The sequence below is a fragment of the Hemicordylus capensis genome, chromosome 2, assembly GCF_027244095.1.
Source record: "Hemicordylus capensis ecotype Gifberg chromosome 2, rHemCap1.1.pri, whole genome shotgun sequence".
Lineage (NCBI taxonomy): Eukaryota > Metazoa > Chordata > Lepidosauria > Squamata > Cordylidae > Hemicordylus > Hemicordylus capensis.
In genome coordinates, this window is record NC_069658.1 from 411,992,961 (window position 1) to 412,018,354 (window position 25,394).

At 40.3% G+C, this 25,394-nt stretch overlaps 1 protein-coding gene across 11 annotated transcripts in view; it reads left to right on the forward strand.

Annotated features, from left to right (window-relative positions):
• PRKCA (protein kinase C alpha) overlaps nucleotides 1–25,394 on the forward strand; it is a 306,310-nt gene that overhangs the window by 249,261 nt on the left and 31,655 nt on the right. For 9 of the 11 annotated variants that reach the window (XM_053298397.1, XM_053298399.1, XM_053298401.1 and 6 more), the window contains 2 exons: nucleotides 15,900–15,923; nucleotides 24,947–25,090. In XM_053298397.1, the coding sequence (XP_053154372.1) occupies nucleotides 15,900–15,923; nucleotides 24,947–25,090 (168 nt within the window). The remainder of the gene's footprint in view (nucleotides 1–15,899; nucleotides 15,924–24,946; nucleotides 25,091–25,394) is intronic. The other 2 variants (XM_053298407.1, XM_053298406.1) reach the window with 1 other exon arrangement.

A 25,394-nucleotide genomic window follows, 5' to 3' on the forward strand; every position in this document is an offset into this window, starting at 1 on the left:
AATGCTCTTATAATTGATAGTTTTGGCCTGTGAAACATTGCCAGTCGGCAAGGAGAGCTGACAGTCCTTTCAGTTATTTGTGAACAATTTTGTTTGGTCCTTTCCCATGATATAGATTTTGTCCTATGGGGAAAGAACAATACCATACTTGAGAGCCTGGGGACCAAAATAGGATTGGCCTCACACTGGAAATGGGGTTAGCCAAGTGGGGAAGGGGATGACAATCTTGGTTCTCACAATGTGGGTATGTTTTGTTGTCTAATTGATAACAATCTTGGTGTTAAAGACTGGGAAAAGTTGTATTAGTACAAGTTCTAACTATAGATAAACAAGACTTCAATTTACAGCTCACAAGAGGTAGGTGAGAGAGCTCCAGAAATAGCTGTTTATGATTATTCGCTTGCCCTTTAGCAAGCAATCACACTGCTGTGCCAGACATACGATGACAGAAAGAATATACTGCACAAACTAGCAGGAATGGACCTGTGAGAGAGTAGTCTAAATATGGAACGCAAGGAATTTGGAGCCAATGTGAGGTCTTCTGTGAAACTGGCATAACTGTTACTAAGGGAGTTCCAGTTTGGTCATACATGGATAATACAAAGTGCAAGTTTGGAAAGGGCCACCAGCCTGCCACCTGCATTTCTTGGCTGCCCAAATCTGCCTTTCCATTCCCAAAAAATCTCTAGTTTTTAAACAGCTTCCATAAAAATGAAAAGCAGCATGGCATAAGTGTTTGGAGGAGCACATTTGAGCACTAGTGCCAGAAACCACGAACTGACAGGGAGATCATTTTAAAGACACAACCATATTGACTGAGACTGGATCACATTCCATTTTTGCAAGAGAAGAATGTTTCTGTGTGCATGTGTTCATCGTTCTGATGCAGCAACCTACAATTGTGGCATTCCCTTTTAAGGTTGCTTTCACTGACACCATTCTCCAATGCTTAATCTTTTTCACCATTTTATTCGTATCCCCCACCCCGCCAAAGACCAACGAGTTATTCTTGCATGGAAGTCTCATTATAGTTCTTCTCAGATCGATTCTTTATAACAGCCCAATAATTGCCTAGGAACTCTGTCTTGGTTAATGATCCTAACCTGTCATAAGATAATGTATATTGAGGTTAATGGCAATTTATGCAGAGAGAATGCTTTGCTTTCTCTTATCAATGACACACTTTTTGCTTGAGGCAATGTCCTACATTGTATGTCTGCTATTGGGGTTGAAATAACCAATGCAATTTCATTTTTCCTGATTTTTTTTAGAAAAACTGTCTCTGAGTAATGGTAACCCTGTGTGCACGTGTGCTGCCACTATTGTATTTTATTTATTTCTTGTTTGTTTCTGCTACTAATTGTTATCATTACTATGGCTTTATTTTGCTGTCTCCTTACTAACAAAGCAGGGTTTCCCCCCCTTTACTGTTTCTTTCAGGGCTGCCATATACATATTCGCTTCTTGAAGGTAGTTTTCTCCTTTGTAAACTGTTTTGCATTTACATTCATAACATTTTCTTCTGGAGTTTTTGGAATTCAGATTCCTATCCATGTTTGTCATCTTTTTAAGGATGCACTGTATCTTCTTCTACCCGTTGCAGCTGCTTTGCTATATGGTAGCAGGGGCTGGAGGGAGACAGAGATAATATTTCTGTATGTATCTTAATAACATTCCATAATATATAAATTGTTTGAAATGTTCACTTAACAGATCTTATTAGGAAGATCTATTTTGATGGATCCTTTTCTGTATTTCTTTCATTCTATAAAAACTGAAATAGTGCATCTTTGATTAGATACTACTGGTTTATTTTTTCCTCTGATGATACTTGCAATACATTCCCTAGAATTCTATGTAGTTACACATTCACAAACCTGCATACTGTTAAGCATGCATATATTGCAATATATTTTATTGCATAGTTATCCTCATCATAATATGTTTAAATCATAAAGATTACACAGATTCTTCAGTGCCTAGATTATTAATTCATTATAATTATTTCATAAATGCTCAAACTTCCTGAATTTTTCCATGGAAAATAAATCTGTTGGGGGTCTTATATTTGCATGTAATGTTTCTTTGATTGAAGAAGTATTTTCTGCCTCCCAAAATGTAGGTTTTTTGCTGCTGTTTGTGTATACTAGAGCTAAACTCTTCCTTTAAGGTTTTTGCTGGGAGGGAAATGTAATGAGCCTTATTAATCCTATTCACTGTCATAAGAATGTGTGTGGTATAATAAGACACTATACATTGCTATCCAGTTAAACAACTTTCAAATTTTAAGATGACATATTCATGATATAATTGCATGGTTTTGTCCAAATGATGTTAACTCTAAAACAGATGTAAAAATGATGGTTTTATTGACATATACATTTATAATGAAGCACACATGAATCTTTACAAGTAATCAGTTTTGTAATGACATTTTTAACCTTGAATTATTATTTTTTAGATTACAGTCTTTGCTATAGAAAAGTATATGCAGAAGAGAACTTCATTTTTACAATGAGATTATCTCTTGTTTCCTGCTCCAGATTTAAAACATGACAGTCTAGTTATGAATAACTGAAACATTTTTGAGGAAGGTATCACATGTTGTTGTGTAAATATGCAGACTTGAGATTATTAATAAGATGATTGTTAGAACCTGTGAAAGCAGTATAAGTGCTCTTATCCAGATATGTGGACACATTAACAGGTGATAGGGATATGTTTGCGTTTCCCCCTCCCAAATGCAAGCAGTTTCCAAGCAAATAATTGGTTAAAAAACACAATTAATACTAAACGTTACCTTGCGGATGCAGAAACAGAGAGAGGGAAGTCATTCTCTCCTTTCCCTTGCTCCCTGCCATTTTAAGTGCTGATATGGCAGCATCCCAGGCTGCAGAAACCCTGGAAAATGTAATATTCCCATACTGTCTGACATCCTTTCTACTTTACATTACATTTATTTATTTATAGTTACATTTCCCAGAGTCCCTAATATCTGGGACAGGTAGGTGGCAGTTTTTACAATTCAGCCTGAATAACTATCAAGGGAATGGTACACAGTTTGCAATCCAGGTGTGCATTAGAAGCATATCGAATTCATATTCCAAACTGGGTAATAGAGTTGGTGATAATGGTAATTGCTATCCTTTTGTGAATAAAGTAATCATGTTTTCCCAGTTCTTGAACACGAAGGGACTGCAGGTGTTCCTAGGTTTAAGTTTTTGTAGACTAAAGAGTTTTAATTCCATCCGTGTGCTATATCTAATTCCACCGGTGCTCTGTATCAGGAGATATCACACATTAGGACCCCATACAATGAAATGTTATCCGTACTTCCTTGTGATCAAATTCTTTGTGCCCCCTCATGAAACACTAAGGGCGAGTTTCAAATGCTCTAACGTCTAAACTGGTCTCTTAACTGTGTGGGGGAGGAGTATGGGCACTCATCCATCTCTCTCTCTCTCTCTCTCTCTCTCTCTCTCTCTCTCTCTCACACACACACACACACACACACACACACACACCTCTCTACCTGGCATGATGTCACCCAAATTGCCCTCTACGCAGTAAGGTGATAGCATGGTGTGGGTGGTGTGGGGGTGGGGGTGAAGAGATATATGCCCATACTACTCCCACAAGCATTTATTTTCTGAACCAGCCCTTTAAGAACCAGTTAGCATAATCAGGTGAATGTGGACAAGTGTGGCATACTTAATATATTTTTTGTCTCTGGTGTAAATAATTCTTTGAGACTAATGGGTGAAAAAAAGCAGAACCTTTTTTGGACCTTTCCAAGTAACCTTTGCTTACTGTTAATCTGCACCCATCTGTAATCTGCACCCATGTGCCTTTCAAACTGTATAAACCAATCAGCAGTGAGTATGTAATCTATTCATTTCATATTATTGGAAGACTGGGGGTGGTGAGCAGTAGGAAATTGGAATAGACCACATGAATAAGTTGTAGATCTAATCTAGAGACTGGAAGTCTAAAGAAGCTTTATGAATAGATTCTCTCTCTCTCTCTCTCTCTCTCTCTCTCTCTCTCTCACACACACACACACACACACACACACACACACACACCCTTTCCATAAACAATTATGCTTTTGCCTTCTTGTACTGATGCTGAAGTAAGTTTACACATATGGGACTTCTGTGTATTTCTTAGCATCTCAGTACTGGCTGCATATATCTAGATATGTGTTCTAGAAGTACAATATTCTCGCACATCTATTTTGTTCCTCTAAGTCTTCAATATTTTACTATGAAGGAGCAATTTTTTTGATGTCAGTGGGATTGTATCCATTATGTGTAGCTTTGTAGGTGTGTGCACAAAACCAGTTTACCTGGTTCAGTTAGAGTCAATTGCAAACCAGCTCAGGGTCAGGCTGGTTCACACATCCCTAGAGTTTTTGTGTGTGTTGAACAGGTTTTTCATTTCTGTAAAAACAGAACTGCTTTCTTTTGTGAAAAAAGATTTACCTGTATTAGAACCTGATTCATGGCTTGCAACCTCAAACACATTTTATTTTTAGAATAAAATATAAGGAATTAGAAATATAAGATGTCTAACAGCTTCTGTTCCTAATGCATTCTTGTTCATATGGACAATATTAATTAGGATGTGTTTGTGTTGCTTTTAAAACAGATAATTCCAGTTGGAAATGTACTGCCTTTTACTTCTCTTTCACATTTTGTTACACGAAAGAACCTTCCCATAGGCTTAATAATATTTTCACTTTTAGTAAGAATATCACTATTTACAAAGAAAATAAAGCTGAAAGTAGAATAAATTCTTTGCAAGTTAATTAAAAAGATTACAACACATAACTACATCAGGGATTTCTGATAACTAACTTGAGTGAATTAAATCTTTTTCCTCCATACTCATTGTATCCATACTCACAATTGATCCAGAGGTCTATTGCTGCAGCCATGCCGACCAGTATCCTTATTATCAAAGGTTAATAAAACAAACAAAATTCAATTTTTAAACTTTCTTTTCAGCACTTTAATCTTACACTAGCACTTTGGTGAGATGGTGGTCTTAATTCACCTCTTCTTTTCTAAGCATAATTTTATCTATCTATCTATCTATTTATTTATTCGATTTCTATACCGCCCTTCCAAATATGGCTCAGGGCAGTTTACATAGATAAATAACAAATAAATAAGATGGATCCCTGTCCCCAAAGGGGTCACAATCTAAAAAGAAACATAAGATAGACACCAGCAACAGTCACTGGAGGTACTGTGGTGGGGGTGGATAGGGCCAGTTACTCTCCCCCTGCTAAATAAAGAGAATCACCACATTAAAAGGTGCCTCTTTGCCAAGTTAGCAGGGGGCAATTTTGTCATTTATTTATTTTTTTAAAAAAGCTTAGTGTAATCAAGCAGATTAAGGAATTGTGACCTGTCCATCAGCAGCTAAGCCTGCAGGATAATGGGGAGGCAGCAGGAAAAGTTGCCTTGCATCACCTGTGCTCATGAAACCCAAATTTTGGCTTGGGGTCTCAGAAGAGTTTTGGGCAAGAGTTGGGAAGAGGACCTATAGAAGAGGACTTGTTCTTGTCTGGCAAAATAATCATTGGGGTCAGACAGACTACCCAATGCCTCTACCTGTATGATTAGAGCAATGTACTCCGTTTTGGCTGGACACTTATTTGCAGGGCTGAAATTTTTTTGTGTATATTAATATTGATAGGCTCAGGAGCTGATATATTTTTCTTTCTTTCTCTGCAAACTCCCTCCTCCCTGGTAGCATTTTCAGGTTAAATTTTAATTGGTTTAGTTTGGCAGTTAGCTAAATGTCACAACTCTTTTGTCACAACTTTGGCAGGAGCCCTGGTGTGGATGTGAGACAATACCACCTCTAGGGAGAGAATGGGAAGGTGTCCAGAGGCAGGGGCGGAACCACCATTGAGCAAATGGGTTCAAAGAACCCGAGGCCCCCACAGGAGCTTCTGCCACCGCCCCTGTCACTACCACAGAGCGAGGGTGCCCCAGCTGCAGGTAACCCCTCTTAAATTCTCGGGTTGGGTGTGGGGCCACCACCACACTGTGAGTCCCGGCGGGAGCATATCCAACCCCTAGCACCTGCTCCGCAGCTTCCTGAGCCCTGCTCTGCTCCAGCTTTTTGCCAAAGTTGGGTGGGGCAGGCAAATAAGCAAGCAAGCGAGGCACTCACTGCTCCAGCTCAGCAAGTTGCTCTGACCAACTCTGTTGGAGACAAGGAGTAGGCTGGCTTTTCCAGCCAAATTTGGGGCTAGTAAGTACAAGGGAAGGAGGTAGAGACAGCAAGGGGGTGAGTGAGTTGTTCTGACTCTGAGCAACTCTGTTGGCGAGGAGGAGCAGGCTGGCTTTTCCAGCTGATGTTGGGGCCGGCAAGCGCGAAGGGAAGGAAGGAGAAACCGCAAGGAGTGAGTGAGGGAGCCAGTGGGAAGGTGAGGGAGGGGGCAAGGGCAAGCGAAGGGGCGAGAGCGGGAATATACCAAAAACTGTACGTCACCAAAATGAAATGTTCATAGAGATTCTTCGAGAAAACTCATACAGCAGCAAGTCCAAACACAAATTGGATTCTTGGTGGCTGTATGGGTTCTCTCAATAAATCCCTATGAAGAACTTTTCATCAACACACACACACACACACACACACACACACACACACACACCCCAGAGAAGCTACTCTGATAGAGAGAGACCATTAAAAGGCCAGAAACTAGAAAATTCTTGGAGGGGAAACCATAAAGTCCACCAGCTTGGGGCTGCCTGGGTGGAGTTGTGGCACAACCTGCCATGCCCCCAAACTGACTTTGAGATGCCCATGCACCCCACAAAGGGGGAGAATGGGGCTGCCTCAAATCCCCATTATTCCCTATGGGAGAAATGCAAACATTGGAAAAATCTTCAAAAAATCATTAAAAATTGCAGGAGTGTCCGATTGCTTTGGGGTTTGGTGGGTGGTAGACACCCCTGGGTGCCTACCACTCACCCTGGCTTTGTGTCCCTAGGTGCTCTGCATAGGCAATAATGGGCCAGTTTGAGTTCCCATTATACTCTATGTAGAACCTTTTAGAACTGGTTTGAATTTGAACCAAACCTGGGGGGAGGGGTTTGAGCAAAACCCAACTTAACCTGCTCACCCTGGTTCGAAACTGGTTCAAATTCGAACCAAACAGGCCAAGCCAGTTTTGTGCACATCCCTAGTATGTGTGTGGGCCACTGTTGTGGGAAATCAACATGGAACCACTCTGCAATAGGAATCCATGAGCAGGTTGTTGCTTGCCCCCAAAGTCCTTGGGGCTTTTCAAGTGCTTGATTGGAGCACTTCAAAGGCTTCTGTTTGGTCAACCTTTGCTCTTTATGCTGCTTCCATCTTCTCCTTCTCCATGACAAAACATCTTGTTTGGGGGAAGGCATAGGAAGAGGCAGCCATAACTTGTGCTCCTGTAGATGTACACAACACCTTTTCCTACCTGGTTTGGCGGTAGGGTTGCCAACAGTACATTGACTCAATTCAGGACAGGGACTCCGGGGAGGCTGAGGAGGGGCAATCGTGTGGCCAACTAGGAGTGGGGCTTATCTGGATTTTTAAAAGCGTTTAAAGCCGCCACTGAGTGGCAGTGGCGTGCGTCGGTGGCAAGAGCTCTCCCGTCTCCCAAATGATGAGTGTGTGCCTGCGCAGAAGCCTAAAATCAGCCTGCCTCCCTCATTTGGAGGAAGGTGGGGCTGGAGGAAGGCAGTCCGTTGCTGGCTGCCTTGTCTCTTCCACAGACGCCTTCCCTCCCTCAGTTGGCTGCTGCTCCTGAGCTCCTCAGTCACTCACTCACTCACTGAGTGAGTGAGTGACCAAGGTTAGTGGCTGGGTTTCAGTTAGTTGTTCAGCACACCGCCTGTCCCTCAGTCACCGTGCCAGCCCCTGTCTCCACAGCAGCCATTTGTCATTTGGGAGGTGGGAGAGCTCTTGCCGCTGTCCCACACAGCCGCTGCTCAGCAGCAGTTTTAAAAGTTGTGTGTGTTTTTTAAAATTAAGTAGTAAAAAAGTGGGAGACAAGCACTCCCCTCCCCCCGTGCGGGATGTCCCGCATAATGTGGGACTGCTGTCAATGCTATTTGGAGGTGCTTGGGCTTCTTTTTCCAGGTGAGTCTCAAGTGGGAAAAGATGCTCCACCTGAGCCTGGAATATCTATCTATCTGGATAATGATCATTTGCATTTTATTTTCTGAATAAGTCTTTTCTACATTTGCAAACCACAGGAGGGCAGTAGTGCATTATTATAACAGAGCAAATACACAGTTGTTCCTTCCAAATCTCTCTCTAAGCATTTAAGAGGATGTTGAGATACTGATACAGTGCACATCACTAGCTGCAGAAAAATATTCACACAAAAAACCAAAATTGGCATGTGCCAGTTTATTTGGCATGTGTTCTACAGATTTAACTGTGTGGTTTTGCAGTACAATTTTTAGAGTAATATTATTTAAGTAATTTGATCAGTGAAATATCCTGAAAGACAGACTCAGGATCATTTATCTTGTTAACCTCTGCCAATAGTTTGTTTATTGTTTAAAATATTCATATACTGCTTTTCAACACAAAAGTTCTCAAAGCAGTTTAGATGGCAAAAGGATTGAGAAGATGATTCCTTATCCCAAAGGGCTCACAATCTAAAAAGGAACACAAGTGAGACATAAGCAACCACTGGATGGGATGCTGTGCTGCACTGAATAAAGACCATTATACTCCCCCTGCTATGTATAAAAGAGCCATTACTTTAAAAGATGCCTCTTTGCCCAGTTAGCAAGGTGAATGGAATCTATGTGAAGGAATACAATCTAAGTCAGTTTCTTCATTGCATTACATTGCAATACTTTGCCCAGCATTGGTGTGGCCCTTTAAGAGAAATGGCGCCCATTTGAGCCCCAACACCATCTTAGAAGATAAGTATTGCTGTGATGAGAAGTATAGTCCTCTCCATTTCTTTCCCCATAGAGCCAAGAAAGACTATACTTCCCAGTGCTCCATGCGCACCTTCCAAGGTGGCACTGGGGCTCGAGAGGGCTCCATTTCTCTTAAAGGGACACACCAGCCTGGGCAAAGTGAATCACTGTGCAAAAGATATTTCATGCTATGGCTTACACATTGAAGGGTTTGTTTTGTTTTGTTTGTTTTTTGCCAAAGTGCCCCCTGCTTGGAAAATAATGAAGATCACTGATCTAGGTGAAGGGAATTGCTTTTAAATTCCATTGACAATTATTTATTTATTTATTTGATTTGATTTGATTTCATTTCATTTCATTTCATTTCATTTCTATACTGCCCTTCCAAAAATGGCTCAGGGCAGTTTGAAGTGGGAGAAGCCAGCCGCTCGCCAACCCAATTGGCCGGCGTGGCTTGTTTGCCCCAGCCCCCTTTAAGGAGCACGGACCCCGGGGAGCCTTGTGATTGCCCCCCCCAGTGCTCCTGGGGCGGGGCCCACAGAGAGCATGTGCCGATTCAGTCCGTCAGAGAAGATAGCCCCTCTTCTCTGAAAAGCGACATCCTTCCGTATGGCTTGGCAGCATCGGAGGGGCATCATTAGTAACAGAAACCTGACCCGGCTAGGAAGGGCGGTGCCTGCTTAGGGTGCCGCCTGGAGCCAAGGTGCTAACACCATTATCATCTAGGTCAAGGCAGCCACTCTCACGGCCGGCCTTCTAGGAACCACACTGTGGTGGGTGGAGCGCCAATCCCAGCTGAGCGCCATGTTGGCTTGTAAAGAACTATGTATCAATAAATGTGGCCCATTTCACCAAATAATCTTGTGTCCGTGTCTCCTTGGGTCTGGGTGCAATGGGAGAGAGTTACAAGCATATGGTTATATTCCTCCCCCAACAGCTCATCCTCAGGTACTTTGGACAGATTGTGCTACGCATGTTAAAGAATAACGTGTGAATGATACAGATTTCAGCTTAACATAGACATTTATGAACCACACTCCCAGTATATATCACTGTGAGATTTCCAGTGGCAATTGTTCATGTTAATCTGAGGTCTGCCAGAATACAAGGTTGTCTGATTTTTCTGCATTCTGGCTCATCTGCCATGTCAGCTATTGCACCTAGAAGAGGTACATTAATGAATTAATGGGGCTTTGTGTAAACAGTTCTCCTGAACGATGCTTATTATGAGTAGTGATATTGCTGAGATCATTTCTGGGCTCAGTATCTTAGGGTCTTGTAATGCTGCGAGTCCTTAAAGGCCAAGTTGAAGACAGATCATCCTGGAGAGAATCTATCTATGTGGTCGCTAAGAGTTGACATCGACTTGACAGCATTTAATCAATCAATCAATCCTTATCTTAAATATAAGGCAAACATTATAGCCCCTCATCCTTGTCACTTCATTCATTCTGCTAATCTTCCCTGATGCCTTCCTCATTATTCTATACCATTTTGTCTCCTCAGGCCCAAAGATGCAGCTCTACAGGGGTTTGTTGTTTTTGTTTTTACAGCTCAATTGATGGGATCTGAAAATGACAATAGAACTTATTTACAAATTGACATCGCTGTGGCATCCATTCCTTTGAACAGATGTTCCATGTCATTACTTTTATATTACAATCAAATTCTTATTACACTTTCAATCTCAATCTGCAGAGGGTGGCCAAGGCAAACTATGGGCACATGGAATCTGTAAGCAAGCTGCTGGTGCTGCTACTTATATACCACTTTTCCATGAAAAGGTTTGCAAATTGATTGATATAGATCAGGGATTCTCAACATTGGGTCCTGAGATGTTATTGGACTTCAACTCCCATAATCCCCAGCCCCAGTGGCTTTTGGTTGGAGATTATGGGAATTGAAGTCCAATAACATCTGGGGACCCAACCTTGAGAACCCCTGATATAGATGATGATTATTGATGATAAAAAATTCCCTGTCCCCAAAGGGCTCACTGTCTGAGAAGAAACACAAGGAAAACACAAGCAACAGCCAGTGGAAGAATGCTATGCTGAATAGGGCTGGTTGCTCACCCTCTGTTAAATATAAGATAATCACTACTTAGAAAGGTGCCTCTTTGCCTAGTTAGCAGGGACTTAGCAAGCTGAGCACAATATGTGAAATTAATAAGAGTAGTACTTAGCATTTTTATAGTACTTTTGAGTGTTCAAGGGACTGAATATATATATTATTTGCAACAAGCCCATGAGGTAGGTATTATATTGCAAATGAGGGAGTTGAGACCAAGAGAAAATGACTACCTAGTGAATACATGGCAGAGGTAAAATCCAAGACAGAAAGTTACTGATTCATCTCACAGTCTCTTAGCTCTTATGCTACATCAACTCTCAACATCTTTCTTCTTACATCATAGTGCTGGAGCATCATATCATACACATTAAGAGACTTAACTTATAATGTCCATGTTTTTGAAACATTTGTGGGATTTATTTATTTATTTAATATGTTTCTATACCACCCAAAACATGCGTCTTTGTGCAGTTTACAATTAAAATCATTTAAAAATTAAAATCAATTAAACAATTATAATAATTTAAACATTAAAGTCATTAACGTTAAAATCATTTAAAACCCAAAATTAAAAGTATTAAAATTATAAATCTAATTAAAAGCCTGGGTTAATAAATATGTCTTAAGTGTCAGATCTTTCACTTAAACTGAAGGTTTTTAAAATGTGTGTTTCAGTTTCCAGCCCCCTCTGATTTTAAGTTAATAGCAGACACATCTATTCATAGATGCTCTGGTTTCTCTTCTTCACTGCACAATTGTGGAGATCTGTGTTTCTCTGTGTTGCATTGTTCATGTGCTATTTATATCTGATACGTCTTTCTGAGCACAAAGTAGTAATTTGAAATGAGCTACAAAAATGTTGGTCACATAAGCCAGACTTGTTACAGAAATCAACTGTAGGAAAGAAACAAAGCTGTTTGTTTATCTTGCCACTAGATGTCCTTGAAGTGGGGGAAAAAAGAAAACGAAGAAACCTAGAAGGATGTATGAAAAACATAGCTTCATATGTCCAGTGTATTAGGTTAAAAAACAAACTCTTTTTTTTTTTTTTGCATACTGAGAGAAAGCAACTGAGAGCTCCTGAGAATCATGTTAAGTATATGTTGCCATAACAACAGAGGAATCCTGTGACTTCTCAAATGGACTAGCTAGTAGTGTCACTACTACCAGGTGTTGTGTAACTCAGACTCAGTTCAGACATAATGCTACATCATGGTTTGGTAATTGGGAGCACTCCCGTGGGCTCATGTGCTCATTCCTCCCCTCTCAAATACGCTTCACTTCTCCACTTCCAGCAATCATAGCCCTTGCAAAGATAGACAAAGGAAGGTTGCAAAGTGGGCAAGGTGGATAGACTTCTTGTTTTATACCAGGGCCCTTCCCAAATGGTGATTTTACTTCCCTTAACCACAGGAAGGGTGGGTGTGCATTCATAGATTGGCGGGATTTATGTTGCAGTCCATGCGAGACATCAAGATGCCCTCCATACACGATTGAGATTTCCCCCTGCACATTTAATCCAGGAGTCTGTGTAAAAAAAAAAGTGTGGTAAGGAATAAAAGGTTTGATCATCTAGAGTTGTTAAACTAGTTCTGGTCTTATGAATGGCTGCTGGGGTGTTTAGGGGGTGCAAGCCCTCCAAAATGCCTTCTTGGGGCCATTACTTACATCATAAGGTACATGAATGAAACAAGCAATATTGGTTGGGGAAGAATGTACATAATTCCAAACTCTCCAATCTGACTGACTTGTTGGTAGTTAACCCCTTTCAGACGGCTCTTTAAAGAGATAAGGGGGGCTATGAATTACATCCCAAGATACAAAGCTGAAACGGATACCATTTGTTAGCGATGATCTTCCTGAATCTTAAAATGTGCAATCTGCTTTATGTGGGGCCAAGCCCAAATCAGAGCATTTATTGTGCTCAGGGCCATAACCGCTTCCACTGTATTGAATCATGTTTAGACCAGCTGGGGTGCTCATTATTTATTTATTTGATTTATTTGTTTGTTTGTTTATTCAAAACCATGAGGAGAAAAGTTATTTATTAATTATTATAATTATAAATTTTATTTATTTATTTATTTATTTATTTATTCAAAAAAAAACCATGAGGAGAAAAGGAGAGGGGGGAGGAAGTGAGTGGGCAGAGAGCTTCCTCTGTACTGATCTGGAAATGTGCACATCATTTCTGAAATTATAAACTCCCTCAGCAATAAAATAAGATACAACTTATACCTGGTGGACTTTTGACTTTTTAACTTTCTAATTTCCAGCTTTTGAATTTGGTTTTAGCTAGGTTTGTTTTTAGTTTTAATTAATTTTATTGATTTTTTTTATTGTTTTATATTGTTTTGCTAATTTTGTGAGTCACTCCAAGCAGTATTACATCAGAGCAGTGGTTCCCAAACTGGGAGCCTCCAAATGTTGCTGAACTACAGCATCCATCATCCCCAGCCACAATAAATTGTACCTGGGGCTGATGTAGTTCAGCAACATCTGGAGGCTCCCAGTTTGGGAACTACTGCACCAAAGGGATGGGATGTAATTATTTAAAGTTCATACACAAAGGATTTGATTTATTTATTTATTTATTTTGCTACAGGAATACACATTTTATATTTGGGGTTTTTTAATCAGGTAGGAAAACATTGAAAACAATTAACATATAACCCTTGGAAAACTTCAACACAAACTCTGTATTCCACTCTCATACCTCAACCCCAAATGAATGGTACATGGAGGTAATGGTATATAAAGTCAAAAAAAGAAGATCCACTTGGTCATGTGGCTTAGACAACAGAGGTTTTCTTTGTGTTAGGGATGTGCATGAACCAGGTTCAGAGATGAACCAGTTCAAACAAGGTCAGAACTGGTTGGGCACCACCAGATGGGGGGAGCGGTGAGCGGGGTCTTTAAAAAGAGAAGAGCAGGTCCTTACCTGTTCTCCACCATCAAATGCAGCTTCCTGCTACGACAGCACTCCTCCCAAGAACCTGCACATACAGCACCAGGACACATGGTGTCCACACATGAGTGGGTGCCATTTGTGTCCCACTGCTGGTGCCAAACCAGTTTGGACCTCATCTGAACCAGTTCAGCTCCAAACCCATGCACCAACCTCAGTTTGTGCACATCCCTGCTTTGTGTAGCTTTGTTCCAGGTTGCACAAATAAAATGTGCCCACAGTATTTTCTGTCAGATGACAGACTTGCATGGTGACGTAGTGCTTCCATCTGTTCCTTTAATCTCATTCATTGGAGATCCATATTTGGGTTTGTATAGGTCCATGAACATCTGCAGCCTTCTTCAAATTGTATTGCTTGCAACCCTGAAAGAAAAATGTTCTGTTTTCCACACTGTGGATGGCAGAATGCCGTGCAGTGAAGAGAACTTCATGGAATGCACCCATGAAGAGACAGGTTCTCGGCTGGTTTACCAGCATTTAATACATCATGTTCCTCACCAAGTAATGTTATATGCACCAGCGATATAGATATGTTGGTCGTTCTTCTAGGAAATATTTTGCATTTAAATGATGAAATTTGGCTTGCAGGTACAGAACAATTTGAACAAGGCTGCAGAAGTTGATGGATGTATACAAACCACAGGACCATGGATGGAGTACTGAAAATGAGAAGTGCACACTGAAGTGGTTTGATAGGGATCAAGTGCCCCCATCTCCTGAAGCTTCATGTATGCAGATCATGAGACCGCAGTGCCATCCTGTGACATTGATGAAACAGAGAAACACATCCAGAGTTGTAATGGAAATGATTTAGACTATAGTGAGGAGGAAGACGAATAATTGTTAGATCAGTTTTCTGTGTTCTTTTATTTCCCTACATAACATTACCTCCATGAGGTGATTACCCTGGGCAGCCTTGTTGAAGGAGCAGCCCAGGGTAGGCCGCCCTGCCCCTGCCAATCAGCCACCACTGCTGCCACTGTTGTGCATATGGTGGGAAGAGAAGCCCCCCCCCCACATGCACAGCAGGAAAAGAAGGTACATATGTGTATGTATGTACCAAAAGGAAGCAGTTTATGCCAGCACACCCAAGAGTCAGCAAGGGAAGGGTATGTGCAATGGGGGTCTAGATGTTCCTCCCTCCTAAGTGTAAGACTATATCAGAGTGGAAACGACATGTGTGAAGAGGTGGCGGCTGAGCAGCAGGGGCACGGCAGCCTACTCTGGGCTGCTTGCTCCCTCAGGGAGGCTGCTGCTGTTTACCGCCCCCACCATGAGTGGTGGGGCGAAAAAGGGTGTTGGGGATCACCACCGAGTGCCAGATTAAAGCTCTGCCTTTGGAAGAGTACAATAAGACATAATTTTTACCATAGGCTTTACAATGGGGGGAAATGTGTCAATGAGGTTGGTCTGACCAGCCATCGGTCTTGTGGGTCTACCCCAAAATGATTTTTTTTTCTTAAAAGGAGATTGAAACAAATATTTATGGGCCCAATTGAAAATTGTCAAAGACAGACACCATGTGTGTGAAGGCAGGAAAGAGGAGGAGCGACATCCCACCTCCTCTAGAAAGCTATTGACCCGAAGAGACCAGAGAAAGACTGGAGAGCAAGCGGTTTCAACGGTGCATGGAAAGAAATTGCAAGGAATGGAGATAAATCCTATTAAAATAACACTGATGTTAACAGATCCAGATTTCTCAGAATTATCTTTACTGTGCTTATATGCGGCTAATAGATGCCCTCATAATTCATTCTACTTTATGCTACTTAATCCCATAGTAAAACCCACCATCTGGGAAAGGCCCAGTCAAAGGGGATTGCTGTGTTTGTTTCTAGTATTAGGGTTGTTGTTGTTGTTTGTCTTGCAACACAGAAGTAAAAAATGTGTAAAGTATATCTTGCCTGTGATTACAGGGCAAAAGAAAGGTCCAAGATAAGGTGCGTCCAAACCAAGAAAGTAAGACTATTTGCATGTCTTGTTCTTTCCTCTTGATAGGGCAGACTAATTTTTTATTAAAAATCTACGATTCCAGTTTTGCAGCTGGATTTTGTGTGCATTCTTTGATTTTACTAAGAAATGCAAGTGCCTGTAGTGACCACTGCAAGTTAGATGTTAATAATGAACTATAAACAAAGCAGTTGTCTCAAAGCAGCTTGATGTATTGTTAATCTGCTTGAGCTTGCACCAATTAATGGCTTGTGCCACTCTGTCTAAACAGGATTCAGTGCCTCGCGAATAACTCACCAGCTGAAACGAAGTGGCTGGCCTTCACAGGTCTTATGGGCCTGAAATTGGACCAGGGTTGACTTTGCCCCTTCTGTGCTATTGTTTAAATTTTGTATGCCTGTTTTCTACCACAGCTATATTTTATGGAGGAACAGAGGAAACAGCACTGGTAACTGGTGCTGCTGAATCAGTGCTAGGACAGATCCTAATACTAGCACAAAGATATGGTGTCCAATTGTATTGGAATGTTGGATATCTATTTGTCATCACCCATTGTCCCACCCTCTGAAACTCTGACATCTGATTATCCAAGGGACAAAGGCAGCATTTTGTTTTTATATTGAACACATTTTTTCTCCCTTTTTGAATTTCTACCTAAAATTTCTCCTCTGGCCAAGGCAGTGTAAGTCTACTGCATGATATTTTGCCTGAAGACCATTCAGCATGCATTGCTTACTGCATGGTGAAATTTGGCTTGTGATGTAGTGTGATGGAATATTGTGATTCAGAGGTTAAAGGTTTCTCTGAGTTGGGGTTTTTTGTTTTTCTGGGTGGTTTGGGTTTTTTTTTACAACTAATCTGCCTCAAGAAATAAGATAATTCTGTTTTACATTATTTGAAAACTGGGAAATAATGAATTTTGCAATGACTAAATTAAAACAATATGATTTTCATCTATTTATAAGTTGGTCTAAAATCCATTTTATATATTAATTTCTTATTGGGACATGGTGAGAGAAGTGAGAAATGGTCAAGTCACAACAATACATTTTCCCCCAATAAATCATATTGCACCCTATCAAAAACCCCTTTTAGGTCCTCCCCACCATCAAATCAATGTTCCACATCAGAATATCTCTAAGTATTATTACTGACTTAAAGCTGACTCCCTCTTAACCCTGCAGGGATTCACAAATTTAGGCTTTGTTTACTAGCCAGCCATTATTTGTGGTAACCAGCAATCCCCTTTCTTTCTTCAGATCCTTTTCTGGCATGCAGGTAGTGGAGGGAAGCAGGTCTTCTGTCATTTGTACTGAGATATGGAGATGTAGGAGTCTTCTCTCATTGCTCAGAAATTCTGTTTCTTACCTTCTCAAAAATGGCAGAGGAAATGATACCTCTAGTGAGGAGATTTGTGTAGTGCTGGGTGTTTTGCTTGCCAGAGAGCTGAGGCACTCACCACTAGCAAACCAGCAAGTTGATTTGTAGATGCCTGTAACCCCACCATTAAGAGAGCAGGTCTAGCCTTTGTACTCTCTTTTAGAGTTGTGTGTTTTGTTTTGTTTTTCTGTGGGTTTTTTGGCCCAAATCTGAAACACCCCCATTTTGTTCTTTGTTCGAAATTGCAAATCCAAATCTGAAACATTTTGGATTTAAGAAAATGGCCCTGGGGCAACACTAGTGGGTGAAGTTGATAGTGTCCAAGGGGTGGAAGCTACCACCCACATGTCAGAATTGGGCAAAGGGCTGATTTTTGGTTAATTTTTGAAGTTTTAAGATTTTCCCCATAGGGAATAATGGAGGTTTCAGTAAAAGTAGAGCTTCACATCGGGGGCAAAGGGGGTGGCCCAGAGCAGAGTAGGGTGGCTGGTAGTGCCCAGTGGGGGCAAGGAAGCTGCCTGAATTATTTCAAAGGAATTGGGCAGGGGGCTGATTTTTAGAGATTTAATGGAGTTTACGTCTCTTTAAGGTTCTTCCCCATAGGGAATGATGGAGGTTTCAGCAACCCCATAACTGCACTTGCGGGGCACCGGGGTGGCCCAGAGCGAGTGGTGGTGTAGAGCACATAGAGTGCCACCCATCCTCATGGGTGGCTAACCCATGGGGTACTGGGTTCTGTTGTTTCTGAGGTGTTCTGAGTGTAGATTCTCTGGTAGCATATGAGAGTGGATTCATGGTTTGTCATTGAAAACCTAATATGCTACCAGAGAATCTACACTCAGAATGATGTTGAATGATGAACAACAACAATGCTTAATTTTTTGGCACAGTTATTTGAGAATTTTGCAGCGGGTGAGAGCCTGTCCCTGTGGCACTAGCACAGTAGCACAACCCATTTGTGGATTCAAGCAGTCTTTCAACAAAAAAGTTCCCTCTCTATGGAACAGTGACCACAGGTCACTTGAGATAGCAAGATAGACCAATGAACTGCCTTGGTACTATGGAACAGCTTCAAATGTTCATTTAACTGAAGTGGAGCAGTAGCCCAAACAAATCAGCCTACTGTTCAGAATTGTTGAGATTTATCATCACTGCATTTAAGAAAGTGCAAAACCATCGATCATCTTTACAAGAAAGAGAGAAGCAACTAATATTCCTGGGGATGTCAATAGATTGACAGGGGTTTCCCCCCCTCCTTTTGTCTCCTGTAGTCCCATGTGGATGACCTGTCCCTGCAATGGCAAAAGTTGTGAACTACTGGCTTAGACATCATGTCCCACCAAGTTACATTGTGACCTAAATTACATTAGACTGCTCAACTTGGGCAACAAAACTTAGACACCACTATGACTCATAAAAATCAGAAGAAAAACAAAGTAGCTCTTCAAAAGACCCCTGAACAAGTCAAGAGATTCTTTCTAAACCTTTGGAAAGAAAAACTTGTGTAATTTCAGAACTTTCCTAACCAGCTTCTCCAAGCTTATACCATGGCTTTTAGCAAGAGCTTTGGAATTGCATTAAGCTCCCAAAGATATTTGGGTATTTCTGTCTCAAAATGCTGTCTTCTAAATCCCTTTGCAAGGTCAGTTTGCATTTCAATCACACTGAATACAACACATACTTAACTAAACCATCCATGCCCAACAGGGAAGCTCTGCCAGCTTTTGCATATCTTATCTTCTGCTAATCACTCAGTGATTAGAGTGGCGAGAAGTCAGAGAAGTCAATTTCAATTGCAATGCTTTTCCGAAGAACAAAGCATTCGGTTGAAAAAGAGTCATTTCGATTTGGAAACAAAAATCTCTGTTTTTTAATTCTTGATTTCGTTTTGGTTACAAACCCTCTGAAATTGCCATTTTTGGGCACAAAACAAAGCCGAACCCGAATCGAAATGCACAAGCCTACTCTCTTTCCTGTTGCTCCCCTTTCCTTGGGAGCAAATTCCTCTTACCCACCTTAACTGTGATTAAGTGGAATATTGAGGCTGATCTTAAACAAGGTCGACACTAACTAGTGTTCCCATTTATCTTAGATCTGAATCTCACATTAAATTTCAGTTGCGGATCCTGATCAAATGATCATCCAGATTAGTGTTAATCACAGTTGAGGTTGCCAAACTGCAGTGCTTAGCAAATATAGTATCTTAATTATGTAGTGCCAAAAGCACTGGGTAGCATTCAGACTAAGTTACATTGAAATTAATGGAATATAAGTTAGTTGTATGTAACTTGCCTCATTGATTTCAATGTTTCTTAGTCAGCTGATATGGATGTTGCCCAGTACTTTCCAGCAATGTTTTGAAATTTCATTGCCGTCCTATAGACAGCGGCAGAAATTCTACATAAATATTAATTAGCATGTGCAGACTGGTGTTGCAATAGGCACAGTAGTTTTAAATTCCATATTGAGTTATTTACATCCCAGTGCTTGAAAATTATCATAAGGCTCTGATAAGGCCAGAGTGGATAAATGCTGTTAATAGTGACTGTTGCTATAAGTTCTAAAAAGTGAACACTTGAGCAGGATTCTCTAACTACCTTCTGCCAGTTTATTAACAACTGTGATGAAGAAATCTCTAAAATGTGAGCTGACAGTGAATAAGGATTGATTATTGCCATACACTTACTCCTACATTTTTCCCCTTATCTCATTGTGAGTGGTCACCTGATGGCAAAGAGTGAATAGTATGGGCTACCAATGGGAAAGGGTGATTTTGGGTGGAAGTCTATAGGATTCCAGTCATGGGTTCTCTTTTAAAAGAAAAAAAAGGTAACTTCTGCAATAAATGGATTCATAACTAGATTGTTGTACTTCAAATATTCTTAGCATGCCAGTTGGAAAACTCTTCCTTTTTTTTTAAAGCTTCCAAACTCTGTCGATGATTATGATTCAGAGACATGCAAGTTGCTGACCTATAGGATATCCAATAATTCAATAAGAAATCAACTGACCTACAGAAGCCTCACATGAACCAGTCAATGGGCTTATTAGAGGAATCAGAAGGGTAGGCTTTGTCTTTTGGTTAGGGGACAAAACTAGACATGGGATACTTAAAGAGGGTATTCCTGCAAGAAGGCTACCATGGAAGAAGTTCCAACCCTTGCTGCTGTTGCAATAGCTCTGGTCAGGTCAGGGGAGAGGGGTCAGTGTAGTAACTGATATATCCAAGAATCAAGTGTGACAATTGCACATAGCCTCACTTGCTACATATTATGTGCTGGGAAGTCATGATAAGCTGCATGTCTATGAATATACATTCTGCTAAGTAGAAGCATGTGAAATTTATAGCAGTTTGCCCATTTTTCTTTCCCCTGAGAACTTTCAGTGTAGGAAATTTATCGTATTTAACTGCTCCCCACCCCTTTTGCTGTGTTAGCAGGGATATGGGATAAGCGGAGGGAGGAGTTGCAGGCCCGGCCTGAGAGACGGGCATGCAGTCTGCCATTTTAGTCTCCCAGCACATGACACCAGCAGACCAATCATATGCAAGGAGCGGCTGCATAAGCAGTCGGCTCCTTTGCTCTGTCTTTCAGTTGTTCTGTGGGCAGGCACCCTCCCGCCTGCCCCTGGACTCAGTGAGGGATATTCCACTCGCCATTGGGGCTAAGTAGGATTTTTGGGGGGGTCTCAACTGATTGACTAATGTTGGGGCCTTTTTTTAACCTACTTCTCACTGATTTCATTAAGGCAGTCCATGGGGTTAACTGGTCACTTTGCAGATGAGTGCAGGTCAGCGTAGGGTAATTTACATTGGTGTTGGGCTGGAGGGCCGTTATGGTGAGTGGGAATATGAAGGAAGGCTTGGTGATCTCATGAGTCTCAGGCTGGATCCGCTCCCACTTGGGTGCATGCCAACGAAACGCTGCTCAGTGCCTTGCGACCTGGGTTGAGGTGGGCTGGCATGCATCTCCTCGACGGGGATAACCTCGTGGTCGAAACAAGGTTCAGACTGGGTACCAAGCCAAATCAAAGCCCAGTCCTTCTCCCTCCTGCGGGCATATCTCCTATGAGATTGACCCACACAGGGGATACTCGCACTTTAGTTAAGATTCCTCGCTGCTAGTTTTGTAAATATTCAGTAAAGTTACCCTAGTTTTTTCCAATTACGCGTGTCCTGTTGTTATTTGGGCCTGAGTTTGCAAATAATGGTGCTGAAAAAAACCCACAGGATTGTACCATTATCTCAGTTCCTCATCTGGAGTCATAATTTAGATTGCAATTTTATGCAACCAAAACATTGCAATATATTATTAATTGTTGCCTTAGCTGGAAAATAAAGCCTAGTCACAAATGTAACAGATATTTCCCCCACCCCTTTGAATTGATATATTACAGTTGTCCATTCTTCTTAGAATCTCAATGTTTCTGTAGCTGCAGGTTCCTGTATTTTTCAGGATTCAGTGCTTTTAATGCCTATAGAAGCAGAGTAATGAGCTGATTATTTATGCTCATTATGGTGTCTTCGGAGATAAGTGCATTTGAAACTAACATCAGAAAAAGAAGCACTACAAATAATCATGATGTAATTACATGGCGGTTTGTGCCTGTAATGCAAAATTGTTACCAGAAATTAGCTTTCTGTTCTAAACAGTAATCTAATTAAAACTATAAATAATCTTGTAAGACTGGAAAAATACACACTGTGTACTCTAATATAATAATTATAGAGCTGCATATCCTAAAAATGAGTATGTGTAATTGTATTTTTGTATTGAGTAATATTTCACTTCCTACAATTTGGCTCCAATATGTCAATAATTTAATAGGCAGTGATTTTTGAGCTTTTCATTATGCTTTCAGTTCTTTAAGATGTTTATCCTGTCACTTTTTGAAGATGCACGGTATCACAAAGTAGTTTCTATGTACCTTTGTCAAGAAGTCACTGCTTGGAGAGGAGGGCAAATGACAGTTCCCAAGCATGGAAGCTGGATAGAAACTGCAAACTTCTAAATCTTCAATAAGTCCTGTAGGACATTCCTCCTTTGTGCTGTCCGGCAGTTGGGAATGTAGGGTGGGGGGATCACCTCCACTGTAGTTAGCATATGTTTTCTTGAAATGATAATGGAGGCCCAGCATATTGTCATATAGGTATCTAGCACAATTGTAGGTTCTTTTCTAAGGCAGGCCCTGGGAAGCTGCTAGCAACTGTTGTGTTCCTGGAACAATGCTGGTTCCGTTTGTACCATACTTTGTACAAAAGGATGGAATAAGCAGTGCACCCTTGCCTTTGTACCCCTTTTGGTTGTGTTGCAAAGTATGAACTGGACTCATTCAAAAAATGGAATATGGATTGGAAACTGGCCTGCAACTTTTAAAGTGTTTGTTTTTATCTGTCCATACAAATCTAAAATACATTATAGTGGATGCTTCAAGTTCCCCATAATATCATTTCTGAGTATTTTACTGTAGATGGATTTAACCACCATACCTTAAAAAAAAAAAAAAAAAAGCTTTTTTCCTTCCAGTTGATACATCTAAAGGGGTGGGGTGTGGGAGAAGAAGAGGACATGCACATTCTCTCTTTCTTCCTTCTTTCACACCACAGTGTGTTCATGGCCTCCTAAAAATTATTTTGTTCTGACTATTTTGTTCAGTCTTATCTTATGGTGATCAATAATTTATTTTTACTGTGAAATCATTAATAATTCCCACTATCCAGATTTTTAAATAGTTATTGTCTTGCTTTTTAGAATGCATATTTCACAGTCTCAAAATTTTGGATCACATCCTGTTCCAACTGAACTGTGTAAGGAAGTGTTTATTGACTTCAGTGGATCAGGATTGTATATTATTATTATTATTATTTTATTTTATTATTTTATTTTATTTTATTTTCCTTCTTTGTGTTGATTTTGCTCCACTTGAAACAAAAAATCATTTTAAATCCCAAGAGCAGGGTAAAACTGTGAAGTTTACTTGATGGACTTTCTTGGTCATGAATTCGAATTGTAACATTGTCTGCATACAGGCCAGTTCCTAATGTATTGGTCCTGAGATTAATCTCAGTAGGCCTTTCTTTTTTCCATGTTGAATAGATATAGAGACTAACCGTTTGTTAGCTGCTTTCTGTTTTTAGGATTCATTCTAGCCTCCTGTTCAAGAGGAGGAGAAATGTAGTGTTAATTCACTTTGGACATAAAAGACTGAAATCTCTGAACCACACAGAAAAAATATGTGCATTCTTAATGCAGCTCCTACAGTTCTCGGAAGTCTTCTGCTCTGGCAAAATTGCCTCAAGTTCCTTTGCAATCTGTGTATCTTTTTCTAGCCAATGACTTTCTGATAATGATATACTGTGTAAGACCTGCCTCTTAGGAAGGATATATCATGTTCAGCCAAATTATCTTACTAATGCTTACCGATGAAAAACATTTCTGCTTCTTAGTGAAATGGTACTGTGAAAATATCATGTCAGGAATACTTCTGATCCTACACAATTCCTGTCTGTTTTTGAAAACACACTTTTAAAAGCAGCCAAGATTTTGCTTCATTCATACGTCAATATAATATTAATGGACACACATTTAAGACATGGGAATAGGGAGGAACTCAGGCATTTGCATCAGGTTTGTTGGACTGTAAATACTGCTACTGCTTCATGAAGTTGAGTCTAAATTGCAGGAATACATTTATTTTCACACCAGGGGAGGCTGCATGCTATACTAGTCCCACTAAATTAAAATTGAAATTATTTCAAAATTCTAATCCTTCATATCAACTGAGAATAAAATAAAAGTAATAGGAAAAGCAGTGTCACCGATAAACCATTTTACATTAACTTCTGCTGATCCAGAGGCATCAAATTTGATAGCAACAAAGCAATGGTGATATTTTAGAAAGACATTTTATTTGAGGTGAGTCTTACAGTTCTTTTCACATTCTGTGGTTTATTCACATTCTGTGGTTTGAAAGGCAATTTATATGAAGAATTGCTCATTATTTGCTTTATTTATTTACGCAACAAAGATGCGTTTGCAAAGCATAAAACTCTTGGTTAAGAAAAATGCTTTGAACGCAACAACATTTTCCTACGAAGATCAACATTTGATTGAAAATCAAATTTGATGATGCTGTTCAGAAAGCAACCATAGTGATTCGTGTTGATTGTTGTAATATGTTGTCTGTTCAAAGTGAAGGTTTCTCTTCCATAAGCATGTCACAAGCTGTCAAAATATTGCTATTGGTCATGAATTACAACTAGGGCATTTAAAACACATTTTGTATATCCTCTTATTTCATTAAAAGCATGAATTTTATTAAGGACTCTCTTCATATTTGAAAACAAAAACCACAGATTAATTGGTTTTGGCATGGAAGTAATGATTTATTTATTATTTTTTTTCATTTTGTTAAACCAGATAAGAAAAGCCGCTTCTATCTGGTTGTACAGATTTTTCACTTTGTGTCACTTAACGATATTGCTGAATTTGTGCTTGTTCAGTATTTGTTGTGCAGTCCTTTCTCTGAGGTCAAAGCTTCAGATCAATTACATGCAGACATTGCCTTATTCACTTGTCTCATCAGCTCTGAAAACAAGCTAGAGATATCACAGAAGTGTTCTTTGTTTATTTAGAAAGCCAGACTTGGACCTTCTGCTAACAAAGTCATAACTCCAATTGAAGACCGAATCTGTAACTTACCATCCAATAACCTTGACCGGGTTAAGCTGACAGATTTCAACTTTCTCATGGTACTTGGGAAAGGAAGTTTTGGGAAGGTAGGAAACCTTGAGAATTTCTCCCATGTGCCTTGTTTTAAGGGTTGTTTAGAATTAGTAGGTGTCTCAGAGACATGAAGCAAAGATATAAAAAGGGTCATCTAATTCATATGGACAGCTGGTTCGCTATCCAGGCACTCACAAGTCAACATATGCAATCCACCTCACAGTGCCGGGAGGTTTTCTGCAGGGAAGATTCAAACAACATAGTCCACTCCCACTCCCAAACTTTCCACAGGATTTCTAGCCAATTTGATCTGGGGGTGGAATTCTATCTTGATTGAAAATACAGCAATTGCTAAGA